General features: G+C 45.7%; 2 protein-coding genes across 3 annotated transcripts in view; both read right to left on the bottom strand.

Moving 5' to 3' along the window:
- Window positions 1–295: 295 nt before the first annotated feature.
- LOC136552034 (putative wall-associated receptor kinase-like 16) lies at window positions 296–2,889 on the bottom strand. Its single transcript, XM_066543581.1, has 4 exons — window positions 2,464–2,889; window positions 1,931–2,366; window positions 1,669–1,824; window positions 296–1,482 (listed from the first exon to the last, which is right to left on the bottom strand). Exons 1-4 carry the CDS (start codon window positions 2,887–2,889, stop codon window positions 296–298), a joined length of 2,205 nt encoding a protein of 734 aa, XP_066399678.1.
- A 1,276-nt stretch (window positions 2,890–4,165) lies between these two features.
- LOC136552035 (splicing factor U2af small subunit A-like) overlaps window positions 4,166–26,974 on the bottom strand; it is a 36,019-nt gene continuing 13,210 nt past the window's right edge. Inside the window, exon 3 of one of the 2 annotated variants that reach the window (XM_066543583.1) lies at window positions 4,166–5,232. In XM_066543583.1, coding sequence (XP_066399680.1) covers window positions 4,333–5,184 — 852 coding nt within the window. In that variant the 5' untranslated portion in view covers window positions 5,185–5,232 and the 3' untranslated portion in view covers window positions 4,166–4,332. Of the gene's footprint in view, window positions 5,243–26,974 lie in introns of both variants that reach the window. The other variant, XM_066543582.1, reaches the window with a different exon arrangement.

Here is a 26,974-nt window from a genome sequence, read left to right as displayed (position 1 = left end):
GCTGCTCTTGTTTGTTGATCTTGATTATGCCATCAATAGGACTAGGAATGTTTGTCTGGTTAATATACTTTTGCTAGTCCAGTTATTTCGACTTACAAATTGCACCAATGCTTATGAACTGGACACCGCAGTTATCCATGGCTTCGTATGAGCAACAAAGTCCCAGAGAAAGATAATGTAACAGTAGAATAACATATAAATCCTACGAAATCATTGTACAACCAAGAGAAATGTGCTGTATCTATCTGTTATATGGAATGTGGTAATGGAATGTAATATTATTTACAGTGGCTAGCTAACGCCCTGATTCCAAGCCTATGGCAGCTCTCTTTGTGATGCTGAAATTCCCAGTAGTAGCAGTCGAGTTGGCTGTAGACGGCTCTCCAAGCAACTTGTCCAATTCTTCAGGATTCTCATGTGCCCATGGATGTTGCATGATCTTCCTCAACCTATCAAGCCTATCTGCAACTTCCTTCATAGTTGGCCTATTCACACCACTCATCTCTAAGCACCGCCTCGCTAACTCTGCAATCTCCTCGAGATACTCGATGTTCTCACTGTTCTTGATCTGATCATCCACGATATCCTCAAGCTTGTTTTCCTTCATCGCATACAGAAACCTCATCGACAGACTCCTGTCCTTCTCAGGCCCTTCCAGGTTGAACGCCTTCTTGCCCGTGAGCAACTCCAGGAGAACAACTCCGAAGCTGTACACGTCGCTCTTGTCTGTCAACTCGTATGTCTGCATGTACTCCGGATCAAGGTACCCACACGTCCCTTGGACAACCGTGACAAACTGTGATTTGTCATTCGGCGCCAGGATGGACGCTCCAAAATCGGAGACTTTGGCCGTGTAGTCGCCGCCAAGGAGGATGTTGGTCGACTTGACGTCGCCGTGGAGGATCGGCGGCGATGCGCAGGAATGGAGGTAGGCCAGTGCCTCGGCAGACTCGTAGGCGATCCTCAGGCGAGTGTCCAGCGAGACGTGCTGCTGCCTGTGGTGGTCGCCGTGGATGAGATCGAACAGCGTGCCGTTCGGGATGAACTCGTAGACGAGCATGGGGACCTCGACCTCGAGGCAGCAGCCGAGGAGCTTCACGATGTTCCTGTGGTTGATCTGGGACAGGATGAGCATCTCCTTGCCGAACTCTTTCTTCTGCTGCTCGTCGATCGTCATGCACCGCTTCACGGCGATCTCGGTGCCGCTCTTATTCAGGACTCCCTTGTAGACGGTTCCGTGGCCTCCGTGGCCGAGGACTCGCTGCCCGTCGAAATTGGCCGTGGCTTGCTGCAGTTCCTCTTCGGAGAAGATCGTGAACGCGGCGGCGCCCTGGTGGTGCTGTGATTTCATCTCCTCGAATAGAAGCAGACCGCCGTGCCGTCGGAAATACCTCTGCTTGATGCGGTGCAGCTTTCGCCGTTCTCGGACCAGGTACGCGCAAGTGATTCCGATCACAAGAGTCACGAGTCCAACACTTGCACCTGCAGCATCAGGATTCGAAATGAAGGTTCAGACTGACGCCTTTTGTTAACTCCCTGAAAAATAAGCACTAGAATATTTATTAGTAATTGTTTCAAAAAAAAATGTTTATTAGTAGAAAAACATCTGCCAAGCCCCCAGCAGGAGCAGGGAATTTCCTAATGCAACTTTATTCTCCAGCGACGTACCAACAACCGGCACCATCCAAGTTGACCTCTGACTTTTGACGCAAACGCCATTGATCATGTTTCTTCCTCGTGGGCATGAACATGTGAAATCCCCGAGTGTATTTTCGCATATTCCAGCGCAGGGGTAAGTAGCATTGTCCAAGCACTCGTTAATATCTGATGAAATCGCACAAAAGATTGCATCGTTTGAAATCACTACATGAGAACGAGAAGACATGGATGACAAACAATGGGCGGCCCTGGGCAAGAGGAAGGAACGAACCTGTGCATCCATCTACGATGTAAGGGTTGCCTTCGAATCCGCTGGAGCACCTACAGCGGTAGCCGGCGGCATCACTATAGACACAGTCGCTATGGTCGCTGACACACGCATACGCAGTCTCGTTGGCCTTGGCTTCTTCACACGTGTGCCGTGCAATCCCCCACTCCATCACCACCGGGGTCCTCGAGTCGTCCGCGTCGTAGAACGCCGTCGAGGTGAGGTAGGTGGTGCTGAAGTTGAAGGCCGCGCTCTCCATCACGGCGATATAGTTGCAGGGGGCCTTCCTCCATATCCGAGTGGTGTTGTATAGCTCGTTGAAGAAGCCTTGGTAATACCGGACCCCTCTCGGGAGCTCCGCCTCACAGCAGCCTGCGGTGCCGGAGCATGAGCCGTTCTTGGGTGGGTCGTCGCATGTGGACATGCAGCCGATTACGTACTGCATACACACATATATATACATGTATATATCCTCAGACAGAGAACACCGAATGAAGAACACCTGCAGGTAATGTCTGTCAATTGAGTATACTTACAGAGTCGCTCTGCATGTAGGCCATGCTATTGCACCCGAGGACGATGATCTTGTTGTCGTCTGCCGATAGCACGTAGGGCGTGTCGGTAGCGTTGACCCACGCGTTGTCATAGGACATGTCGTTCGTGGTCTGGTTGTAGCACTGCCGAGAGATCAGAGTCATGAGCCAGGCCTTGCCGTCCTGCACGGAGATCTTCGTCACCTCCACGTCTAGGTACAACAGCTTGGTGGCGCGGCCGACGGTGGTGCAGTTGAGCTGGAAGCCGTCGTGGATGGCGCACTGCGGATCCAGGCCGAACGGGTACGGGACGTCCATGTCGCCACACCTCGTTGCGCAGCCGGGACTCCGCCGTGCCGCGGTGGCGACGGCGACCGCCCACACGGACGGAAGGAATGAGATGAGGAGGAGCCGTGACAAGCAGTCCATGGCAGACGCAGCAGACGATGTCTGCCTGCTTCGGCCTTCGGCTCATATATATGTCCTTCGGACAATCGGACCTGGTTGTTGGCAGCAGGCTAAAAGCACAAGTGACCTCGGCTAACACAATGTGGATCCTTCCATTGGCGTATCTTTCTCTCATAATGACCAAGTCGTCTCTAATTAAATAACAGTAACAGAGGATCTCTGCACGGCACAATGGGGTATTTTTGTTACACAAGAACAACGGGCCAGCTCTCGTAAGAAAATATATATCAAAATGGTAGACGCCTCAAAATGCCCACTGGCACTCGCAGGTTGTATCAAGGAAGATAACCAGCTTTTATGTTCCATCAGCACATCCAAAGTCAGATTCAATGACACTACCAAACTTTACATTCACGAAGAAAAAAAAAATGTGTTGCATTGACGCTGATCCAAATCCGAATATTTCTAATGATTAAAGGAGTCTATCTATGCCTCGCTCGAGCGTCCGAACACTAGATTTTTTTTGTCTTCCCCATCTTCTTACTCCTCCCGTCGTGCCGCTGCCGCTCAACGCCCACCGCCCCGCCATGGAACGGTAGGGTCTTGCCGGATTTCCGTGGGCGTGGCCGTGGAACTCCGACGAGATCCTACCGCGCTTGCGAAGGCCTCCCTTCTTCCCATCCCCCTCCCGCCGCTGCCATGGCCATGGGCACCCTTGCCTGACTTGCCCCGGCCACCTTGTCAGTTGCTAGAACGCTAACGCCGCCTTCCCGGGCCCCTTCTAAGCCGCGAGTTAAAAGCTATTGCGATCTTGTGGCTGACTGTAATCTTAAATAGATTTGCTGTTTCCCAACCCAAAAAGAGTATCCATTTACTAGTAACAAGTTTTGTCAAATATGTTGCGTGAACTACACCTTTTAGAGATTACTTCTACTTTAAAATGTCATAAACGTTGACTCGATATCTCAAAAGTAAAAATAATCATGGCTCATGGACGCCAACACAACGACGATTATGTATTGACAGGCAAAACCACCATACTCCCAAAATCAGACAAACATTAAGGAGATTATTTTCAGAACACAGAGGACAAGTACGATTCTCACTGTGCTGTGAGAAGAAATTTGTCTGAAAAAGTGAAAATCCTTCTCCATGCGATCTTTGGAGATCATCAAAGATGCTTCGATTCTTTTTCTTTCTTTGTTTGGACACAAGCTCAATGCAACCATTAGGCGCCACTTGACCATCAGAGCAAGTTACAACAACTTAGATTTCGTCAGCACATCCAAATCAAAAGTTGAATCACAACCAGCTGGTCCACAGCAGAAGAGGTCATATTCAAATTTTAAATTCAATTTACGACCTGACGACAGATTCAGCAACTTGGCAAACTAGCAATACCAACAAGGCAACAACACTGCGGCAACCTGCAGGCTGCAGCCGGCAGAGTCACAGGAGAACCAATTACACCTGCGCTGCCTCCCGCTCGCGGTTCCACTGCTCAATCTTTGCCCTCCTCTCCTCGCTGCCTTCCCTCACCGGGCTCCTGCTCTGGCTCCTCGACCGCCCGCGACGACGGCGGCTCCCGTCGCTGTCGTGGCTGCGGTGTCTCTCGCTGCTCCTGCGGCTGCCACTGCCGCTCCGGTAGTGGTAGTAGTAATAGTCGTGGTCATCGTCGCGGTCCCTGGACCTGGACGAGCTACCGCGGCGGCGGTACGGGCTCGGGCTGCGGCTGCCCCGGCTGTGGCTCCGGTGGGAGCGATGCAGGTGGCCGAACAGCTTCCGCCGCAGGTCCCGGCCGACCTGCTTGACGTGCATGAAGTTGCAGTAGCCGCCGCGGTTGCAGCTGTGCTCCTCGAACTGGCGACAGGTGGCCTCCCGGAAGTCCGTCACCGGCGAGAACTCGGCGATGATGGGGCGGCCCGAGTAGTAGCGGCCCTGCAGCGCCTGCAGGGCGCGGGCCGCCTGCTCCTCCTCGTGGAACTGCACGTACACGTTCCCGATCATGTGGTCCGCGAGGTTGTCGCACACGTGGAGGCTCTCGATCTCGCCGTGCTTGCTCAGTTCCTCGAAGATGTCCTCGAAGTACTCCTGGATCCGCTCCGGGTCGATAGGGTTGCCCTGCGCGTCCACGCCCGGGGTGATCATGTCCGGCCGCTGGTACATGTTGCACAGCAGCAGCGTCGGGTAGATGGACGGCTTCTTGTGCAGGCGCGAGCACCGGTCGCCGTGGCGGCACGCGCCGATCTTGAAGTAGAAGGGGCAGTTCACGCGGTCCTTCTCCGTGCCAAAGATGGACGCAAGATGCTCAGCCATGGATGCCTGATTCCTCCACTACCTGCTCGACTCGGTTCGATTCGTCGCCTAGAGATTTCTGTGGTCAGGCACACAATATGCAACAGCTAGGATTAATAACAAACAAATAACAAGAAGTCTGGTTAGGAATTTAGACAATTTTATTATCAATTTAATCTAGAAAATTAACATCAGCATGTTTGTGACGACATATATGTGCATATGTATATTTCTTATGAACACTACAGCATGCAGAGATAACATACTGGTAAATACAGTAAAAACACAAAATACAGAAATTAGACTGTACCCAGCGGAGGGTCCCATGCCAAGGACATCGGAGGCTCCATTCGCACTAGTTGATATAGTGCGTTGCTCGAAGTCGCGGACCACAATCGATGCAGGAAGATGTTCGCAGTGTAGTCGCACGAACGAATCATTAGGAAGAAGACACCGCAGGCAATCACTGAGAAGAAGATGTATGTGAACGAGCAGTCACGGATCGCTCCCCAAAAACCTAATCGCCGCTCACCCCGTGTAGGGTTCTTAGGCAGACGAGGGTTCCGGGGGCACCTGCTGTCCCGTTACTCCATGCACGCAGCGCAGAGAAACGGGACGGGGAAGATAGAAGGCTGTGGAGATGTGGAGTCTCTCAGGAACAATTGCGAAGATAGGACACTGACTGGACTGACGGAGGAGTCGGATATATGGGTGCGACGGGGAAGCCAGAGAAGCAGCGAAGAATCCCGGGAGACGGAGATGGAGAGACGGAAGCGAAAAAGACGGTAACTGCCGCCATCAGTTCGCCTCCACTATCAAGGGAAGTAACTCCTGTTGTTATGTGGATTAAGTGACAAAAGACTGGCCTCGCTCGCCCGCTCGCCGCCTGCCTGCCTCGCCATGGCCCGCGGCCCCGGCCCGGCCCGCGGCGGCGACGACGCGCGCGCACGTGTGGCACGCCTTTATCTTTTTCTCAGCTTCTCAATTCAGATGAATAATTTCCAACCATATAAACTGAGTTAGCGTTCAGATAAAATCTCGTATGGTATTAAACCATACAACACTTAATGTTACGTACCATAGAGTTTTATTTGATTATTAAATATTATATGGGCCAAACCCATATTATATCCAACAATCTCCACCAAACTCTAGGGTTTGTAACAAAGTGGTCTTAGAACCATATTTCTTTTATATACCGATGTTTCTATGGAGACTGTTAAGTTAAACATCCATCTAGAACAATAGTTTCACTTAGTCATAACTGAACAATAGACTAAGCCTTGAATTGACAGTTTTGTGTGAGGTGAATGTCACTAGAGTCCTTAGCTGATACTGGACAGCAAAAGACATCCCCTCTATTTGAAGCATATAAGTCATACTTCAGTGCCTTTCATGAGTATTTAGAGATCACCTAAATCTCATAGACTGTGACCAGCAGTCTGACTCATATAGGTGTGTTCCTCAAAAGATATTCTGTAGGACAATATCTTTGCTTTGATAAGCCACTTGGAACGCATTAAAGCAAAAGCCAGCCTACCTTACAGGAAGGAAAGATATGCATAAGAAATAAGTCTTACTAAGGATCTTTTCTCATAATTTACTACTAGCTTGTTTCACCGTCCTACTTCACAGAATCTCCGATCACATAGAACAGGTTACCACTATAGTAAATCCATCTCTCTCGATGCACTTTCTATCACATTGCGTGATAGACCCTTAGTGAACTGATCTGCCAGATTGCTAGACGTGTGAACAAAGTCCAACGCTATTACTCTGAAGTTTTTCATTTTTCTGATAGATTTTAGTCGTCTCTTAACATGCCTTGTGGACTTCATGTTATTCTTGGAACTGTTAACCTTTGTAATCACAGTCTAGTTATCGTAGTTCATAGAAATAGCTGGTATGGGTTTTTCAACAACCAATAAATCCATAAGAAAATCACAAAGCCACTCAGCCTAAGATCCAATAGTGTCTAATGCTGTGAGTTCTGCTTCCATTGTAGACTTCGTTAAGATAGTCTGCTTACAAAACTTTCAGGAAACAGCACCACCTCCAAGCGAAAACACATATCCGCTTGTGGCATAAAGCTCATCAGTATCAGAAATCCAGTTGGCATCACAATAGCTTTCCAGCACTTTTAGATATCCGGTATAACAAATACTATAGCTTCTGGTTCCTTTTAGGTAGCGCATCACTCTCTCAAGAGCTCGCCAGTGATCATCTCCTGGGTTTGACACAAACTGGCTCAGTTTGCACACAGCAAATGAGATGTCAGGCCTTGTTGCACTAGCAAGATACATGAGCGAACCAATGATCTAGGAATATCTCAACTGATCCCTTGCTATTCTCCGATTTTTCCTCAATAGCACGCTAGGGTCATAAGGTGTTAGAAAAGGTGCACAGTCACTGAACCCAAAACGACTCAGTACCTTTTCCACATAGTGGGCTTGTAACAGAGTTACCCCATCATCACCTTCTCTTAGAAGCTTGATATTAAGAATAACATCAACATCTCCCAAATCTTTCATCTCAAAAATTTTAGATAGAAATTCCTTCACCTCCTCGATCACTTTGAGGCTGGATCCAAAGATTAGTATGTCATCAACATATAAGCACAAAATGACTCCTTTACCCCCACCATACCGATAGTACACATATTTATCAGCTTCATTCACAACAAAGCCAACAGATGTTAAAGTTCTATCGAACTTCTCATGCCATTGCTTAGGAGCTTGTTTTAGGCCGTATAATGACTTTAATAATTTACACACCTTGCCTTCTTGACCATTTGCTACAAACCCATCAAGCTGATCCATATAGATCTCCTCATCTAACTCTCCGTTTAGGAAAGCTGTCTTAACATCCATTTGATGAACGATAAGACCATAAGAGGCTGTTAGGGAAAGCAAAACTCGAATTGTGGTCAATCGGGCAACCGGTGAATAAGTATCAAAGAAATCCTCACCTTCCTTTTGAATATAACCCTTGACTACAAGCCTTGCCTTGTACCTCTCAATAGTACCATCAGGCCTGAGCTTTTTCTTGAACACCCATTTGCAACCTATTGGCTTGCACCCATAGGGACGATCAACTATTTCCCAAGTTCTATTAGACATAACAGAATCCATCTCACTCTGTACTGCTTCCTTCCATAAGTCTACATCAGGAGAGGAATATGCCTCTTCAATGGTCGTTAGTGTGTCATCCACAAGGTACATAATATAGTCATCACCAAAAGACTTTGCAGTCCTCTGTCTCTTGCTTTTCCTAGTGACTATAGTGTCATCCTCCTCAAGATTTTGCACATAGGGTTCCTCAATTTATTCTATTGGAAAAAAATTTCATGCTCATGGGGAATTATAAATTCATGATTAGTTATGCTAGGTGCATTTTCATGGGAAACTCATTCTAAAAAAATATAGCGTCTCTAGATTCCATGATTGTATCAACAACCATCTCAGGAACACTAGAGTTTATAATTAAAAATCTATAACCCACGTTGTGAATAGCATAACCAAGAAAGACACCATCAATAGTCTTTGGTCCAAGCTTTCGCTTTTTGTTTATTGGCACATTCACCTTTGCCAAACAACCCCAAGTTCGCAGGTAAGAGAGATTTAATCTCTTGTTCTCCCATTCCTCGAATGGTGTAATTTCTTTGTTCTTTGTGGGCACTCTATTCAGGACATGACACGCTGTCAATATAGCCTCACCCCACCATTCCTTAGATAGTCCCGCAGTCTCCAATATGGCATTAACCAAATCAGTTAGAGTGCGGTTCTTTCTCTCTGTAATCCCATTGGACTGTGATGAGTATGGTGGCGTCCTCTCATGAATAATTCCATGCACCGCGCAAAACTCAGAAAATTTGTTTGAGAAATATTCTCCCCTGCGATCGGACCGTAAACGCTTTATTTTCTTCTCAAGTTGATTTTCTACCTCAGCTTTATAGACTTTAAAATAATGCAATGCTTCATCTTTTGTTTTCAGCAAATACACGTAGCAAAATCTAGTGCAATCGTCTATAAATGTCATGAAGTATCGTCTACCGCCTTTAGTCAATTCGCCATTCATTTCGCATAAATTAGAATGAACGAGTTCTAATGGTGCCAAGTTTCTCGCCTCAGCAGCGATTGCACACACACCTGGCACTTAGAATCTTTGACTAAGTTAAATTTTGGAATTAAATTCAGATTTGCAAGCCGCGTGAGACAACCAAAATTAATGTGACAAAGTCGTGAATGCCATATATTCGACTCATCCGAAACATTAACTTTGTTCACCACTTTATTACACACATCATCAAGCAAAGATAAGCGGAACAAGCCTCCGCAATCATAACCATTTCCAACAAATGTTCCATGTCTCGATACAACACATTTATTGGACTCAAGCACAATTTTAAAGCTATCGCGACACATCTGAGAAGCGCTAACCAGGTTCTTTTTGATGGAGAGGACATGCTGCATGTTCTTTAATAGCATCGTCTTTTCTGAAGTAAACTTTAGAACGACCTTACTAGCACCAAGAACACACGCATGCGAACCGTTTCCCATCAGCAAGGCTCCACTCCTGCCGGCCTGATAGGAAATAAATAAAGAAACATCAGCACACACATGTATATTAGCACCGCTGTCCATCCACCACTCAGGTGAAAGACAAACTGAAAGAACAAAGGGTAAAGAATTACCATACCCAGATGTTCCTCCTCCAGTCTCGCTAATGACCACGTTTGCTGATTTCTTTTTTTGCTTATATTTGTGGTCTGGACATGCACTTGCCCAATGCTCATCACTCCCACAAACAAAGCATCCTCCACCTTTCTTGTTATTTTTCTTCTTAAACTATGCAGTCTGTGTAACACCCTCTGTGTTACATTGTATTATTCCTGCTAAACATTTCATGAGCATCATAATTATGTGCATATGTGTATGACATGAATTATAATTTGATGTTCGGCACCTGAAACATTCATACAAAACATGAGACAAAGGTTATGTTTCATATAATATTGTTTAGTATTCTAATCGAATTGTAGTTGAACGAAAATGCTATAGAATGTTGTTGCGAACGGTGACGAAATATATGAGGTCGAGGACATGGGTAGCTAGTAGTACATCCCGTAGGTCGAAATTGGATTTCGACGCGGAATCGTTCGATTCGACGTCGTTCGCGTAAGTTTCAGAAGTGGTCGACGAAGCCACTTTTGGCGAGCTGTGTGGAGCAATTGGCTTAGGAGGTAGCGCGATGCCTTGACTATGGTAGATAGCTTGATGTACCCTCTTGTGCATCGAGCAATTAGTTTGACATTCGGAGCTTTGAGTATGAGTTTTTGGACTGCTTTAGAAAGCGTGCATGGCATGTGGTTTGGTCTAGGGCGCGGTCACCACCGCTGCTGGTCCGCCAGCGCTCACTGCCACGCGGGCCGCACGCACGGCCACGTTGGCTGCGCCCACCACCGCATCTGTGCATGTGCGGCCTTTGCGCGGCGTGCCAAGCTCGCTTGCCACTGCTGCTGCTCGCCTGCCACTGTCGCTGCTAGCCTGCCACCATCGCTGCTCGCCTGCCACCGCTGCTGGCTCGTCCAGGTGCCAACCGATGCGCTGGCCGCATCCGCACCCCCCACCGTGAGGGCACTCGCGTGCAGGGACTTAGCGTGGCTGCCTGGTTCGTCTGTTGCCACTCGTGGACATGCGGACCACAGCACCCCGGCCGACGCGCTACGCCCGAGCCGCCGACCAAGCTCTGCCGAGCCTAGTCCTGCCCCGTTTTGGCCGTTGGCGCACCGGGTCCTGCGTTCACGTCGCTAGCGGCCATGCATGACACTGATCCACTGACTTCCCTTGGCTGCTCGCTCGAAGGACATCTGCCTGCTCGGTCATCCCCTCCATGTCGCATCTCACTACATCATTTGTCTAGCGATGCCCGCCGTGGTGGCGCCATACCACGCTCGCTGCCTTGCACGCAGTGGCCGTGCAGACAGCCGTCTGGGGCACGTCCCGCCTGTCCTGCTATTCCCATAGTGGTGTGTTGGCTCGTTGCATTGACGCTAGAGACGAACCAAGCCAAGCCATGATAGGACCCGCCTGCCTCCGCTGTCTCCATGGCCGCCGAGACGCTTCTTTCAAATTCGCCGTGGTAGCGGTGTCTAGATTCCAATTGACCACATGTTCGACTCCATTAGGTAGCCTGCAGCCCTACCGACCCTGCATCACCGCTTATAGATCAGTCCTATGCTCCAATTTGGAATCACCGCTCGCTGGGTCCATAAGACCGTGGTGTCCTGCGTTGTTGGCTAACCAAGCAACCAAGGCATCTCGGTCTAATCCCTCGCGCTAATAGCCTCTCCTCCAGTCGAGTGTCACCGTGCTCGCCACATCCTAAGCCCTCCCGCCGTATAGCAGTCCCTAGCATAGCCGTGCCATTGCCGTGCGCCGCCGCACCTCACCGCGCGCACGTGGCCAGCTCGGTTTGAGCCATCTCCGGTCGAGTTGCCATGTCGTAAGGTTCCATGGTGAGTCGCTGGTGCTCATCTGCTACTTGTTTGGCCCCGACCTTGCTGACGTTCATCGGAACGGCGTCACCGTGTTTGTAGGGTGCCCACCGTCGTGGTCCGAGCCCGCTCCTGCGTCCCAGTGCGCGTTTCCTCCGCCCTACACTTCGTGTTCGCATCCAGGTATGAGTCGGCTCATTGGTTTGGGAGGGGGAGGCTTGAGGTGGCCAGCATGGGTCGCCAGTGCTAGCTCCACCACGCCGGTGCGCGCGGGTGGCCGCAGGGGTGTCGCCATTGAGAGGACAAGAGTTTCGGAGGGCGTAGCTGTAAAACCTTAGACAGGGGAAATAGTGTCCTAGAGCTCGCGGGATTACCTAGTACTTCAGGGGTGTCCACGCATAACTGCCACCGCGCGCGGGCCTTCCCCCGTCGCGGGCCGTTGGCCGGCTGGGTTGCGCCTCCGCGTGGGCCACACGGTGGCCTACTGACGCGCGCCGGCGGGAAGGCGCGCTAGGCCGAACCAGCGTGTGTTGGGCCACGAAGTAAGATTTGGTTTCTTAATTTCCAGTAAAATAGAATTGCTTATTCCAATTAGTTTTCAAGCTGAACTTTGATGAATTGTTGTAAATTGTGTAGTTGTCCAAAAATAGTGAAACCAAGTTTGTTACGTTCACAAAAATGACATATATCTGTTAGTGTAGTTAGTTCACAGTTAGCTATTATGATGATAGGCTCATAAAATCTAATTAGAAAGCTTAGCATTATATCGATCAATATTTGTAGGAATTATTGTGGCAAATCAGCAATAATTTTAGCTTTGAAAATTTTATAGTAGGTCCCCGAGGATGTTATGTGCTCGCTGTAAATTTTGTAGCATTAGAAGGTGTTGTTGAAATAAAGTAGCTATTACCCTGGTTTATTGGTATATAGCGTAAATCGACGTTAGGAGTGGAAATACCGATAGTTGCTGGGATATTGATGAATGACTTACTTGATACTTGTTGTCGATAGCAATAGATAATTTAGCACCGTGGTCGATAGCACTAGCTTAGTAGTTAAATCGATGTACTTCTATTTTAAGAGCTGCTATTGTTATATTATTGAACATTGCATCATCATTTCATGTAGATCACAAACAGGTAGATTTCGTGCCCGTCGGTGAGCCTGAGTACGACGAGGTGATTGAGGAGTACGAGGAGGAGATCTTTGCATAGGAGGACGCTCAGGAGCCTGTTGGTGCTGACCCTGCTGACCCAGCACCTGCCCAAGGCAAGCCCTGGTGCACAACCCCTATTTTTAAATGATCACTGAATATATATATATATATATATATATATATATATATATATATATATATATATATATATGATGTGCATTTACGTTATATGCATTTTATGGAAACTACATGCATAAATATATCTACCCATGAGTCCTACTAGTACAGGTCGAGTAGTTGCTATGCTCAGGATATCGATAGCGTGAGTAACCTACCGTTACTCGCAAATAGGTAATAAAATATGAACACTCATGATAAAATGGTGGAAAGGAAAATAGTGACCGGGCAGGGATCTAGATTGGGTACTGGTGGGTGTGAGGGGTTGTGTCCTGCGGCCAACAGGGCATAGCTCGGTTACATTTTTTCCCTGTCTGTGTCGATTAAGGACCGGTCGTTGCATATGACTCTAGGCAAGTCACAGATTATTGTCTCGAGCACATACTTGGGTATGGGCGTAGGGAAGGCTTGCTGCTCTCTTGTTGCGGATCCGGCTCTTTCCGGACCGACTGATGGGAAGAGGAGGTGGTGGAGGTCTTTGCACCGTACTGAGTCTAGGACTCAGGAGTGGGGGCTTAGAGTCCAAGTTTGGACGGGGACCTAGACACCCGGGATAGAAGAGTGGTGGGTTAGTCCTGCTTATGCCTGGGGTACAAGCGGGGCGTGTGTTTTTGGGGCACCCAGCTGGGCACATTGATTCGCGAATCGCCGGGCGATCCGGTATGGCTTGTCTGCGGTTTAGCACCGTAGTAAGAACTAAAAGTGAAAAAGGAGAAGAAATATAACTGATTGCTCAACCCTTGCTTGATAGTAGACAGGTGCTTATATAGATTGGCTAGATGATAACTTAATATGACTGATGATAATGATACATAAATAAGGACTCATTATTAGTATTGCTTTCCGCTAAAGAAAACCAGCAACCATAAAGCCTATCATATTCCTTGGAGTTGGGAAACTATCCCCACTAGTCAGGTAAGTCTTGCGAGTACATTGTGTACTCAGGGTTTATTTACCCCTATTGTAGGTGATGCTTAAAGAGTACCTTGTGTGGAGGATCCTTCTGGTGGGCTCAGACGGAATCCTCGCCCTGTATCGCTAGATGTTATCTTTTTAAATTCCGCTGTTATTCATTCCGCACTCTGGTATTTGATATTGTAATAATGTACTTTTAAGAAACTCTAATATATGAAATGGACTTGTGTTGTAACTCATTCTCATTATTGGATCCTTGGGAAAAATGTGTATCTTTTGGGTTCTCCCTCGGGGTGTGCCCGACGGACACCACTCGCTGTAGCTTGCTTTTGGGGTGCTTAGTGTCTGGCGGAAGACGAGCACCTCCATAAATATACTATTGCGGGCGATTCTGCTACAGTTGGTACCAGAGCCAATAATGGTTATGAGTTCATCACTCTCTTCAAAAACTTTAAAAATTTGACCAACAAAAGTTTTGCGAAAAGTAGGATGCGATTATATTAGGTAAATAAGTATAATCCCTATTAATATAGTCTATCTAGGATAGCGGCACTGGTTTTATCTAATCAGTTTTCTGCAGGTACACTGACTTACATTGCATATGAAATCGCTTAGTATATGGAAAGTGAGTGTGCGATGTGCCGAAAATTTTATGAATGCCGCTATATTCCGGCTCGAGTGAACGCGTAGGCCGAAGCATGCATCCTAATAATAATAGCATCTTACTTGAACTAAAAATCCCCCTTCACATATAATCGGATTAGTAAATTGGTAGGACTAACTAAATTAATGCTTAATAATTGTGCTATCATCTCTCTAGTCCCTTGATTCTGATCGGAAAGGCGTTCTAATGAATGGTTCCTATCTCTTACAGATGAACCTAAGGTCTGGACGCGAGAGCACCAGTTCTAGGGTGGCTAACGAGGGCCAGGGTGACAGTGCTTGGGCCTTTGAGCGTGGCAATGGGGGAGGTCAGGAGGTTCCACCTCTGGTTCCTCATCCTTTCCCACCGCCGCCACCGACTCCACCGATGACCCCCGCAGAGATAATGGCAGAGCTGTTGGCTGCTCACCGGGAGTCAGCTGCTGCTCATCAGGAGACAACTCGTGCCATGGAGATTATGGCACAGGCCATCGTGGGCCTTGCCCGTGGAGGTCTCAGGGGCAATGGTGGGAACAGGGGTGGTGCCCGTCGTCTTGAGGGACAGTTCTCTTACTAAGACTTCCTCAAGACTCACCCACCCACATTCACACCGTCGAATGAGCCCTTGGAGGCAGAGCACTGGCTTCGCACTATAGAGTAGAAGTTTTGGCTGCTCAGAGTGACCGACGAGCAGAAGGTGTACTTTGCGGCCCAGCAGCTTTTGGGGTCCGCAGGTGCATGGTGGGAAACTTTCCAGGCCACGGAGCTGCCAGATCATCCGGCAACATGGCAGGAGTTCTCCACCGCTTTTCAAGAGTTCTTCATCCCTGCTAGTGTCATCAACTAGAAGGTGACCGAGTTCCTGGAGCTGCGCTAGGGGAACATGACAGTGATGGAATATGTGAACAAGTTCAATCACTTGGCTCAGTATGCTGGCAGTCAGGTGGATACTAATGACAAGAAGAGGGACCGCTTCTTTCGTGGTCTCACTCCCGCCCTTCAAGAGAAACTATATCTGGGGAACTATCAGACCTTTGGGGCTCTGATGAACGCCGCCATTGCCTTTCAGCGAGCATCTCAAGCTGATTGCAAGAGGAAGCAGAGGGACGCTGTAACACCCAAGGTGTTTGCCACCAATTAAGCAATGGGTTTGAGCTCAAACATGGCATATTAAGTGATGATGAAGATGCCAAGGTCCAACCTATAGAAATGAGCCCCAACCTAAACTTGGATATTGCACCCTTGCTTTCCATATAGACCCTTTTCAAGATATATGCTTGGCTGGTGTTATTGGAATATCTTCATGTGTCTCACATCAATACCCATCTATATTGATCCATGGAAAAGTTTCATGAAGTTTGGAATCAAAAAGTCACATGAAATGATAAGTTATATCCTTGTTGGAATGATTTTACTAAGTGCTTGAATTACACTATTAAGTGAATGAGAGCATGAGATGTCAACCAAACCTTGAAACCTTGCCAAAATGACTCTAGATGAACTCTACAACAAAAGTCATGAAAGGTTCATGTTGGGCAAATGCCAAGAAAATGCTCCAATGGATCAAAAAGGATAATTTAAGCTTCATCGTGATCCTACTTTGGTCAAAGTAGAACAGTAGGTTCTATACCAGTTTTGAGGTTAGACCTTAAATGAAAGTTGTAGTCCATATCATGTAGAACAAACTTTGTTTTTGGACCAAGAGCTAGATCAACTTGGAAATAAGTCAAACAGAGGCTCGAAGTTGGAACCTGCAGCTGATTTCAGCACTTGGAAATATTCTAAGTCTAGAAATTCATCGACATCGGCATTGACGTCTCGCGTTCTCCAAATTTCGTTAAGTAACTTGACTTGACCCCAAAATGGAAGTTGGAGCTAAGTTCATGGAGAAGGGCATGTAAAAAGATGGCACCAGTTTGACCTCGTTTTCACCATCAATTTGAACGTTTGCTTGTCGCTGTCATTACGCTGACACTAGCAGTTTGGGGCTTAATTAACCACTGATCCTCTGTCCTAATGACTAGGCACCCTTAACGAGTTTGATAGACCATTAGGAGGGCAACAACTTTGGTACAGGCCCACGGATCCGAAACTACTGGGAATATGCTGAAAACACGTCTGAACTCGGGCTCCATCGCGCGCGCCAGGTGTTCGATGGCGGGCCCCATAGGGGACACGCGGATGCCATGCTCACCACCGCTGCTCCATGTGTCATGGATGCCCTACGCCCTGCTACCGATGAGGAGGGGCACTAGCATGCCCTCTCCATCCCCCTCTCCACTCCATGCTCGCTCCCTCTCGCGCTCTCCTTGGTCCCGTGCAGGCGCCGCCACCATGGCCGGTCGTGTCAGCTCCATGACCGCTGTTGTTCCTTCATTTGTAGCCTCCCTCTGCCCAAATAGACCGCAGCACCACCTCCCTCACCTCGCGCAGCAACTCCCACACCCCTTGCTTGAAGCCACTCGTCGCAGTCGCGCCCCACAGCGTCGCCGCCGTCAGTCTACGCGCAGCCGAGCCGCATGCACACGTGGCCAGCCCTCCACACTCCTCCTCGGGCCAAGCCGAGGGCACCATCGGGTGTGCACGGGACCGTACTTGCTCCTCGCCACTCGTCGCCATCGACTGCCGCGTCTCCGGCCGGATTCGGCGAAGTCCAGTGCCTCCTCTGCTCCCAGACCCCATCAAGGACCTCGCGCAACAATTCGACAAAAGGGAAGGTTCTTTCTGCGGAGTTGTGACTCATGTGAATAGTGCTCAGGAGGACCTCTTCGCTAACGTTTGAATTATATTTTCCGTTGGGACCCCGATGCAAGTTTACATTCCTTTTCTCTTGATTTTTACAGATTTGAATGATGAACTTTGAAAGTTCGTATTAATTAGTACAAAAATCCTAAAATAACAAATGAGGACTTTTTGGAATACTTGTGAAATTGTCTATGCAGTAGATCTATAATATTACATGTTTTAGTTTAAATATTTTGCTGTAAAAATAGATCTATGCAGCTAGGTTCCTGTTACTTGCCATGTCTTGTGTTTTTCATAACTGCAGTGTTTATGCTCAAATAAATATGAAAGTTTTGTGGAGTGCTACTAAGGTGATTTTTGTTGTCTGGTAAAAATTTCAGGAGTTTAAGATTTATAGTTTAAGAGTTATAAAAATAACAAATGCCCTGTATTGCTTTGCTTCTACTCTGAACAGTTCTGCATATTTGAATTAATTGGCTCAGTTAAGTTATGAATCATGACTTGGTGAAAATACATGAGTTGTGGTATTTTTCTTAAGCTTTCCAAAAAGTTAAATATCATGATTTTTGGCTAAGTAGATCTTGAGTTATACTTGCTTAAATCTCTGTGGCTATTTCTGCCCAAAACCAGAGAGGGTTTCCTTGTTCTTACTGTGGGGCCTTCTTAATAGTATAATTAGCTTTAGGTGTTTACAACAAAGTTGTTTAGAATTTGCTAAGATTTCTAAAAAGTCTTGAATAACATTTATAGTAAATGTATAACTCCATTTATAGCTGTTTAAAGTGGCATATCAGTTTCTGTCTATGTTTTGGATAGAAATGCAATTATTGCATTAGTTGATCCTTCTAACTGTAAAATCATCTTAATATGAGAATAACAAAGTTGTAGATAATTCATGTATCTCGCTTATGTTAAAAGTTGGTGGTATTTGGCCTTGTGGTTTGTGAGTTATGCCTGTTTAAAGTTAGGTTTCAGAAATGGCTGCTTTCTGTCAATTGTGGATCAGTTTCTATAAATGAGTATATTTGACTTAGTTAAATTAAGAATCATGCTAAGATGATTAAAGATGAATTGTAGAAAATTCCATAAGATTTCCGGATTGTCTTCTTGGAAGTCATTTGGATTTGTGTAACTCCAGTTATAGCTAAATCTTGTAGCTGCTGTTTGCATGTCCAGAAATTGGCAGATTCCAATTATAGTGTTTGCTTGTATATTGTTAAGTGTGAGTTATGCCTTGAATGATGATTGAGTTAGAGCACCTGAGATCTTGGGAAACTTATGTCATGCTTGGTGTTGTCGTCTTCTTTGCCATCTTAGCATGATTGATTGTGTGATGTTTAAGTTAAGCATCGCAAAGTACTTAAGTGTGTTAGTGTAAACTATGCTTGTCTTGCTTGCTATTTTGTGATGCGTCTCATGGTACTATTCTTCATATTTATGCACTTGCATATTGCATCTCATCTAGGTACGCTAGATGCACCATGTGAAGGATGAGATGTTGGAGCCAAACCCGAAGACAGTGTTTGATGGATCTATCCCGAAGATGGAAGGACTAAGCGAATGCTAGGACCTGAGACGTCACCAGGACGGTGCAAGCTAACTGAACTGACTTATGATGGATCCCAAGCAAGCCTCGGAGCATTCTAAGTCTCCTACTTTATGAAAGCAATTCTTTCTATATATGAATTATATATTGTTGCATTAAGTTGTAGGAGTTGATTAAAACCGTTGATGCATTTATTACTATCCTTGCCTACCTTATTACCTTTTTACACTGTTAGGTCGGTATCGAGTAACTGCTTAGCTTGCTTAGACCGGTAGCGATCGGTGATATCCGGTCACCTACATTTATAGTGGTTACTGGAAGAATTAGCTATGGAAAGAATGATATCCTGGAATTAACCATGTGTGATGGATAATTGGAGACCGGACGGAAAAGTTGGAGGCAACCAGACATGGTTCTAGGGTGCTGTTAGTTTCCGTCTATGTTGATTAAGGACCGACCATTGTTGGGCCTCGAGTCATGTTGAACGCATGCCTTACATTTAGCTGGCCGAATAAAATACCTTTCGACCGCGAAGCTAGGAGATTATTCGGGCCGAGTAGATTGCCCACAGCGCACTGTACCGGAGTAGGTGTGGTAGGACATGGGGGCGCGATGATAAGACCAAAGGGCAGTCGGTCGGCCCCCGGGTACATATGGTTCCTAGCAAACTCGAGATTCCTGGATAGTTGACTCGGTGACCGATACCTCACTTTAGCGGGTGAGTGAGGTTTGTGTAAGGAATAAATCACCAGCTGGTTAGGAATCGATTCGAATCGCCATCGCTCCTGGATAGTGAGCACTTGACTCGAGTTACGGCATCGTAGTAATTATTATGGAACAATGATGGTTATCTGGATGATATGGGATATGCTAAATCTAAATTGGTAACTGGATGTTATTGGTTAATCAAGTGATTGCTATAGTACAGGTGCTTACCTAGATGGATAGGTCATAATAAAGATGATGCAAAGTACTTAAAATGGTTTCTTCATGATAGCTTATGCTTTTCGCAAACAAGTTAGCTAGCCCACTAAAGAAAGCCTTGTATAATCCTTGGTGTCGCTTTATTTTGGTTTAAGATGGGTAAGTCTGGCTGAGTACATTCGAGTACTTAGGGTTTATCCCACCTTGTTGCTGGTGATGTTCTCGACCTGTCGATGATGGTGGCTAACCATCGGTGGGTTCGGTGATTCTATACTTACTTGTCATCTATATGCTTTTGTCGAATGATGTCACTTATGCTAGCCATATATTTGGAACTTATATTAACGTATTCATTTGAAAGCTATGTTGTTTTCACTAAATGGTTTTGAAGCCCAAACTTGTACTATTATTTGTTAACCACTTTGTAATATTATTTCCGCTGCAACCTGGTGTATGTGATGTGTATTTGCTTAATCACGCGATCTTGGTTGTGATATTAATTTACCGAGGTCTTTCGGGACACTCGGCGGACTACCGGGTTTATATGAGTGAAAGTATGGGTGTGTCAATGTGTTAGCGGGGACAACCGTACTTGATCTTGTATAAATTGGGTGGTTCTGTCACAGCTGGTATCAGAGCAAGATTAAGCATAATACTATCATGTACATAGTTTTAAAAACAAAGTTTTGGTTTTAAAACTCTTATTTTGACTAAAACTTTAGCTACAGGCAAATTTGTCAAAACTTATTTGCAAAACTATGCTAGCGACATCCTCCTTTATGCCTAGTTAAGGACTATTAGGTGGCTATCTAAGTACTAACTGTGGGGGTTTACTTCTTGCAAATTTTATTTTCGTTGTCCATACGGCGTGCTATTGTATGAATGTCATTCACTTGAATGGTAATGTATGGATCAATTGCCTCTACGCCTAGGTAAGTGTGAGTTATGAGAGCATGACCGTCCAACTATCGGTCTAGGGGAGAGTTAGTTGTGGTTACTAGAATATTTACATGTTACACACATGTATATATGAAGGTACTAAATTGTGGGTATATCTACCGGGTAGCTATGGATATCGAAGTATATATATCTGGGGATGTATATATGGAAAGTATCTTAGTTTACTGCTTTTATTGTGTGCTTATTTATCTCTTATGGGAATGGGCTGCAATGAATTTACCTGTAGGTACGCTAACCATGAATGCGTAGATTGAATGTAGCTGACGACTAGCTATATATCGAGAGAGTACGTGTTATGCCACCGACATAGAACATGATTGCCGCCTTAGGCTGGCAATTTCGTGAGGATGAATAGGACGAGCATGCATCATGATTGTGCTTGTGCATAAATATGCTTCCCTTCCTTTGTTCTAAGTACTAAGTTACTTTGTGGTTGATGTATTGCACTATCTTCCTTGTGTGGAGTTAAACAAGAATGCCTTGTTCCATGTTGTTTGAATAGGAAGTGCTTGAGAAAAGTGTGTGCTTAGCCTTGCTAGAAATAATTGTGGTTACATGCTTAACCTATAATGTCCTTCAGTTTAGCCAAGTGGTGGGTATGTATGCTTGTTATCTAATTAGTGTCATAGTTATCACCCCTTTTGTCCTCGGTAAGCATACGAGTGTTGAAGAGCGCTATCCTAGAACCACGTCCAAGTTTTGGTAATCTCTCAGTTGTCATTTTCAATTAAGTTCTCTCTTAGGAGCCTGAGCCTGTACATGTGGTTGCTAGCCCTTGAACGTTGCGCTATGAAGACCTTTATCCATGCCTTTGCTTGACCTTTGACCCAAGCTTAGCCCCCTTCTTTGCTCGCATGTTTTGTGGTTGTCCCGCTCCTGTGTGGGAGGACCTTGCTCAAAAATCCTTGTTAGATCTCATTGCTCCTTCTTCTACTGATGAGCTGGTGCAATGCTAATCGCTATCTACCCTACTTTGGAACCTTTTTCCTCGCAGATCATGTCGTTGCCTTATCAACCGAACCCTTAGTCAGTGCCTTGGCTCTGTCCCTTGAATCTTGTTTATTTTGTATCCAACCTTCCCACGTCTTGGGATGTCTATCAGTCTTGGTCACATGTTGTTACTCAACATGACTGGATCTTATGATAATCTTTCTTCTGGTAATCACCTTGGTAGACGCGAGGCGTGCATGGAATTTAAACAGGAATCTCATACTTAGTTGTCTTTGGCAATTAAGCTATGTTCTCTTGCGCTATGTTTTGATCTTCAGATTGCCTCCTTGTTGATTCCTAACCTTGTGACTATCCTTGTTTGCTATCCCTCTTTTGCACAATGCTTGTTCTTACAATCTAATTGGTGCCACTAGAAATTTCACTTTGGTTGTCAGTTCAGTAATGGTGTTACGATTAACATTCTATGGTGCCATGACGAAACCGAGAGCCTCCTGTGGGCGCGCACACAAGGTTGTGCTGCTCGGCATGCGCTGGTATCGAGGTTCCTAGTCATGATCCATTGTCGAACTGCACCGATGTGTTATTTTCATGTGAGCTCTTCCTTGGTTATCTCTCCTTATCATGGTAGAAGATCTGTATGTTGAATCAGATGCAATAGGACTTCCTTCTAGAGTCATCCAATGGTTAACCTTTGAAGAACAAGTCACTAACAGGAACATTAACAGACTGCAAGAGATGGTAGACAAGTGACTCTACTTAACGGTCCCTGTAGTGATGTCAGTCATCTAGTGAGCAACTTATGTCATTCTCATTGGATCAGAAAGGTGCACCACACTTAAGGTTGAACAAGTTATCAGTCGGATGATAAATGGACTAGGAGATTATGTGCTGTAATAGGTCACCTGGTATATATGAGATTCATGTCCAAGTTCTCAATCTTTAGGTGCATAAGGATGACGTAGATGAACTGACCTTCTTTGGTGTGACCCCTTTCTGCTGACTTCAATGGCGACCATCTGTAGGCTTCGACCAAAATTTTTATTATCAAGAGTGAAGATTTAGAACTTTTAGTGTTGAGAAACAACTGATCTGTTACTAGTAGGAAAGTTAATATTCAGTTAGGTAACGACTATTTGGTAACTATGAAGGCCAGATTTCACAGAACAATGTTGATCAAGGAAACAGCAAACCTAGCCCCGTAATGCAAGTGCTACTTCTTCTCCAAATGTGCTATCAAGTCAATTCCATCTTGGACAATCACGTATATAGTACAAGACGTGGTATCGGCTAGGTAGGAGCTAGCGAAAGCATGTCCCTAGTTTTTAGTCAGCATCTTTGTGCCCCAAGGTGCCACTAACACATGTGTCCAGACTCTATTAGATGAAGTGCCGAAGGATATATAGGAATGGTTCCTTGTCAATGTAGAAATGCCCTACATGTGGAATAATGTTTTGTGCCCTGCGAAAACAGCCCACAAGTCCAATGCTTGTGCATCATCAAGTTGGTGTCTAGATCAACGACGGAAATTGTTACCTAAGAAGCATGGCAGGAAGACTATAGCCTCCATCCTCAGCTAGGGAAAGGCTGCTGCTGCTATGAGAGAGGTTAGAGAGTGCAAAACACACACCTCAATGTGTGAAGCAAAGAAAAGGGAGAACACGAAATATGTCCAGATTTTGTGGCACTAAACTGGTTATCTTCAAGCCGGTGATTAGTGACTCAAAAGAAGTTGGATTGACCCCAAACTTGGTGATCTCATTCTTTGCTTAGGACCCTTCAATGCCTTAAGTCTATTTGAGGATTGGTTGAGTGAAACATCGGATTTGAGAGATGTTTTGTCAATTCGGTTTGCTGTCATTTCAGAACAGAGCAGTTTTGGTAGATGAATTGTTTAGATGGTCAAACGGTGTCCGGTTGAGTTGAATTTTGGTGAGTAGTTAGAAGACCCATGGATCTACATGTCCACAAAAATTTGTGCATATTGGAGCAGTAGTTTGTGAGACATGAAGAGAAAACAAAAGGGTATAGAATCTGCAATTTCGCTGTGACTGCTATCATCCTTTGCATTAGACGGTTGTGTTTGTAATTCATGCCAAGAAATTACAACTTGTAGGTGTATCACTGTTAGACAACCCTCCATGCCCTAGAGAAGACTCCTTGCACCCATGTTTGTGCCATACCTTTGTCCTCTCGTATCGATAATAGTTGAGCAGTCAAGATGTTCTATAAGTCAACTTGTGCCGTTGCAAGTCAAAAATAGATTGGAAGGGTGTCAAACCGCATATTTTTGGATTATGGTTTTTGAGATATTGATAGGCCTTAGAATGGAAGCCTCAATGACAAATGTAGTAAGAAAGCTAGTTTTGCTACGATGCAAGTCAACCCAACTTGCTATGCAACTGCACCACGAAGGCAAATTGTACTCAACCTGCTTAGTAGTGAACTAGTCCCTAGTTTTGTGAATTACTTACAACTTGTGTTGTCCTCCAAGCCTCGCTAACATTCTTCTGCGTCAATGGTTCTCCAATGTTGACATGCCTTTGGTACCTTATATGTGTTTTTACCCAAGAGGTTGCATCAGATTCAACCCAGATCACTGTTGCAACTTGGATACGAAGGCTCCCTAAGGAATGATCATCGAGAACGTTGAGCCAACAGAGTCAGCTATTACGTTTACCACTCACTCAGCAGACTCAGACCATACAATATTGTTATCAGAGAAAGAGAACTGCACACATGGAACTATTACAACGAGTATCCTTCAGAAGATTATGATCTAGTGCAAAGTCCATATGGTATGTGCTGTATCCACTAGGGAAGTAGATGCTACAAGTATTTAGTCTACGTTTGTATCACTCTTCGTACATCAAGGACGAAGTACGTAGGACATTGCTATCTTGGATTCCTCCCAAAGTAACAATACTTCATGAAGGCCAACGAAGGAAATTCTTCAGACAAAACTTACTACAAAGGACAAGTATCAGAAAGTGTCTTGACCAAATTAGCCTCTCTTATGCTTTAAGCTATGTAGCCTAAAGCTATTGCTGATATTGGAAACTAGTAGCATGTCTCTCTTCCATAAAAGTCTTTCGTCCTGAATCTCGGGACGCGATTCTTTTAAGGGGGGAGGGCTATAACACCCCAGGTGTTTGCCACCAATTAAGCAATGGGTTTGAGCTCAAACATGGCATATTAAGTGATGATGAAGATGCCAAGGTCCAACCTATAGAAATGAGCCCCAACCTAAACTTGGATATTGCACCCTTGCTTTCCATATAGGCCCTTTTCAAGATATATGCTTGGCTGGTGTTATTGGAATATTTTCATGTGTCTCACATCAATACCCATCTATATTGATCCATGGAAAAGTTTCATGAAGTTTGGAATCGAAAAGTCACATGAAATGATAAGTTATATCCTTGTTGGAATGATTTTACTAAGTGCTTGAATTGCACTATTAAGTGAATGAGAGCATGAGATATCAACCAAACCTTGCAACCTTGCCAAAATGACTCTAGATGAACTCTACAACAAAATTCATGAAAGGTTCATGTTGGGCAAATGCCAAGAAAATGCTCCAATGGATCAAAAAGGATAATTTAAGCTTCATCGTGATCCTACTTTGGTCAAAGTAGAACAGTAGGTTCTATACCAGTTTTGAGGTTGGACCTTAAATGAAAGTTGTAGTCCATATCATGTAGAACAAACTTTGTTTTTGGACCAAGAGCTAGATCAACATGGAAATAAGTCAAACAGAGGCTCAAAGTTGGAACCTGCAGCTGATTTCAGCACTTAGAAATATTCTAAGTCTAGAAATTCATCGACATCGGCATTGACGTCTCGCGTTCTCCAAATTTCGTTAAGTAACTTGACTTGACCCCAAAATGGAAGTTGGAGCTAAGTTCATGGAGAAGGGCATGAAAAAAGATGGCACCAGTTTGACCTCGTTTTCACCATCAATTTGAACGTTTGCTTGTCGCTGTCAATACGCTGACACTAGCAGTTTGGGGCTTAATTAACCACTGATCCTCTATCCTAATGACTAGGCACCCTTAACGAGTTTGGTAGACCATTAGGAGGGCAACAACTTTGGTACAGGCCCATGGATCCGAAACTACCGGGAATATGCTGAAAAACACGTCTGAACTCAGGCTCCATCGCGTGCGCCAGGTGTTCGATGGCGGGCCCCATAGGGGACACGCGGATGCCATGCTCGCCGCCGCTGCTCCATGCATCATGGATGCCCTACGCCCTGCTACCGATGAGGAGGGGCACCAGCACGCCCTCTCCATCCCCCTCTCCACTCCCTGCTCGCTCCCTCTCGCGCTCTCCTTGCTCCCGTGCAGGCGCCGCCACCATGGCCGGTCGTGTCAGCTCCATGACCGCTATTGTTCCTTCATTTGCAGCCTCCCTCCGCCCAAATAGACCGCAGCACCACCTCCCTCACCTCGCGCCGCAACTCCCGCACCCCTCGCCTGAAGCCACTCGTCGCCGTCGCGCCCCACAGCGTCGCCGTCGTCAGTCTACGCGCAGTCGAGCCGCATGCACACATGGCCAGCCCTCCACACTCCTCCTCAGGCCGAGCCGAGGGCACCATCGGGTGCGCATGGGACCGTACTTGCTCCCCGCCACTCGTCACCATCGACTGCCACGTCTCCGACCGGATTCGACGAAGTCCAGTGCCTCCTCTGCTCCCAGACCCCATCAAGGACCTCGCGCAACAATTCGACAAAAGGGAAGGTTCTTTCTACGGAGTTGTGACTCATGTGAATAGTGCTCAGGAGGACCTCTTCGCTGACGTTTGAATTATATTTTCCGTTGGGACCCCGATGCAAGTTTACATTCCTTTTCTCTTGATTTTTACAGATTTGAATGATGAACTTTGAAAATTCGTATTAATTAGTAGAAAAATCCTAAAATAACAAATGAGGACTTTTTGGAATACTTGTGAAATTGTCTATGCAGTAGATCTATAATATTACATGTTTTAGTTTAAATATTTTGCTGTAAAAATAGATCTATGCAGCTAGGTTCCTGTTACTTGCCATGTCTTGTGTTTTTCATAACTGCAGTGTTTATGCTCAAATAAATATGAAAATTTTGTGGAGTGCTACTAAGGTGATTTTTGTTGTCTGGTAAAAATTTCAGGAGTTTAGGATTTATAGTTTAAGAGTTATAAAAATAACAAATGCCCTATATTGCTTTGCTTCTACTCTGAATAGTTCTGCATGTTTGAATTAATTGGCTCAGTTAAGTTATGAATCATGACTTGGTGAAAATACATGAGTTGTGGTATTTT

Source organism: Miscanthus floridulus, chromosome 4 (assembly GCF_019320115.1).
Source record: "Miscanthus floridulus cultivar M001 chromosome 4, ASM1932011v1, whole genome shotgun sequence".
Taxonomy (NCBI): domain Eukaryota; kingdom Viridiplantae; phylum Streptophyta; class Magnoliopsida; order Poales; family Poaceae; genus Miscanthus; species Miscanthus floridulus.
This window is presented reverse-complemented; position numbering and strand designations above follow the sequence as displayed.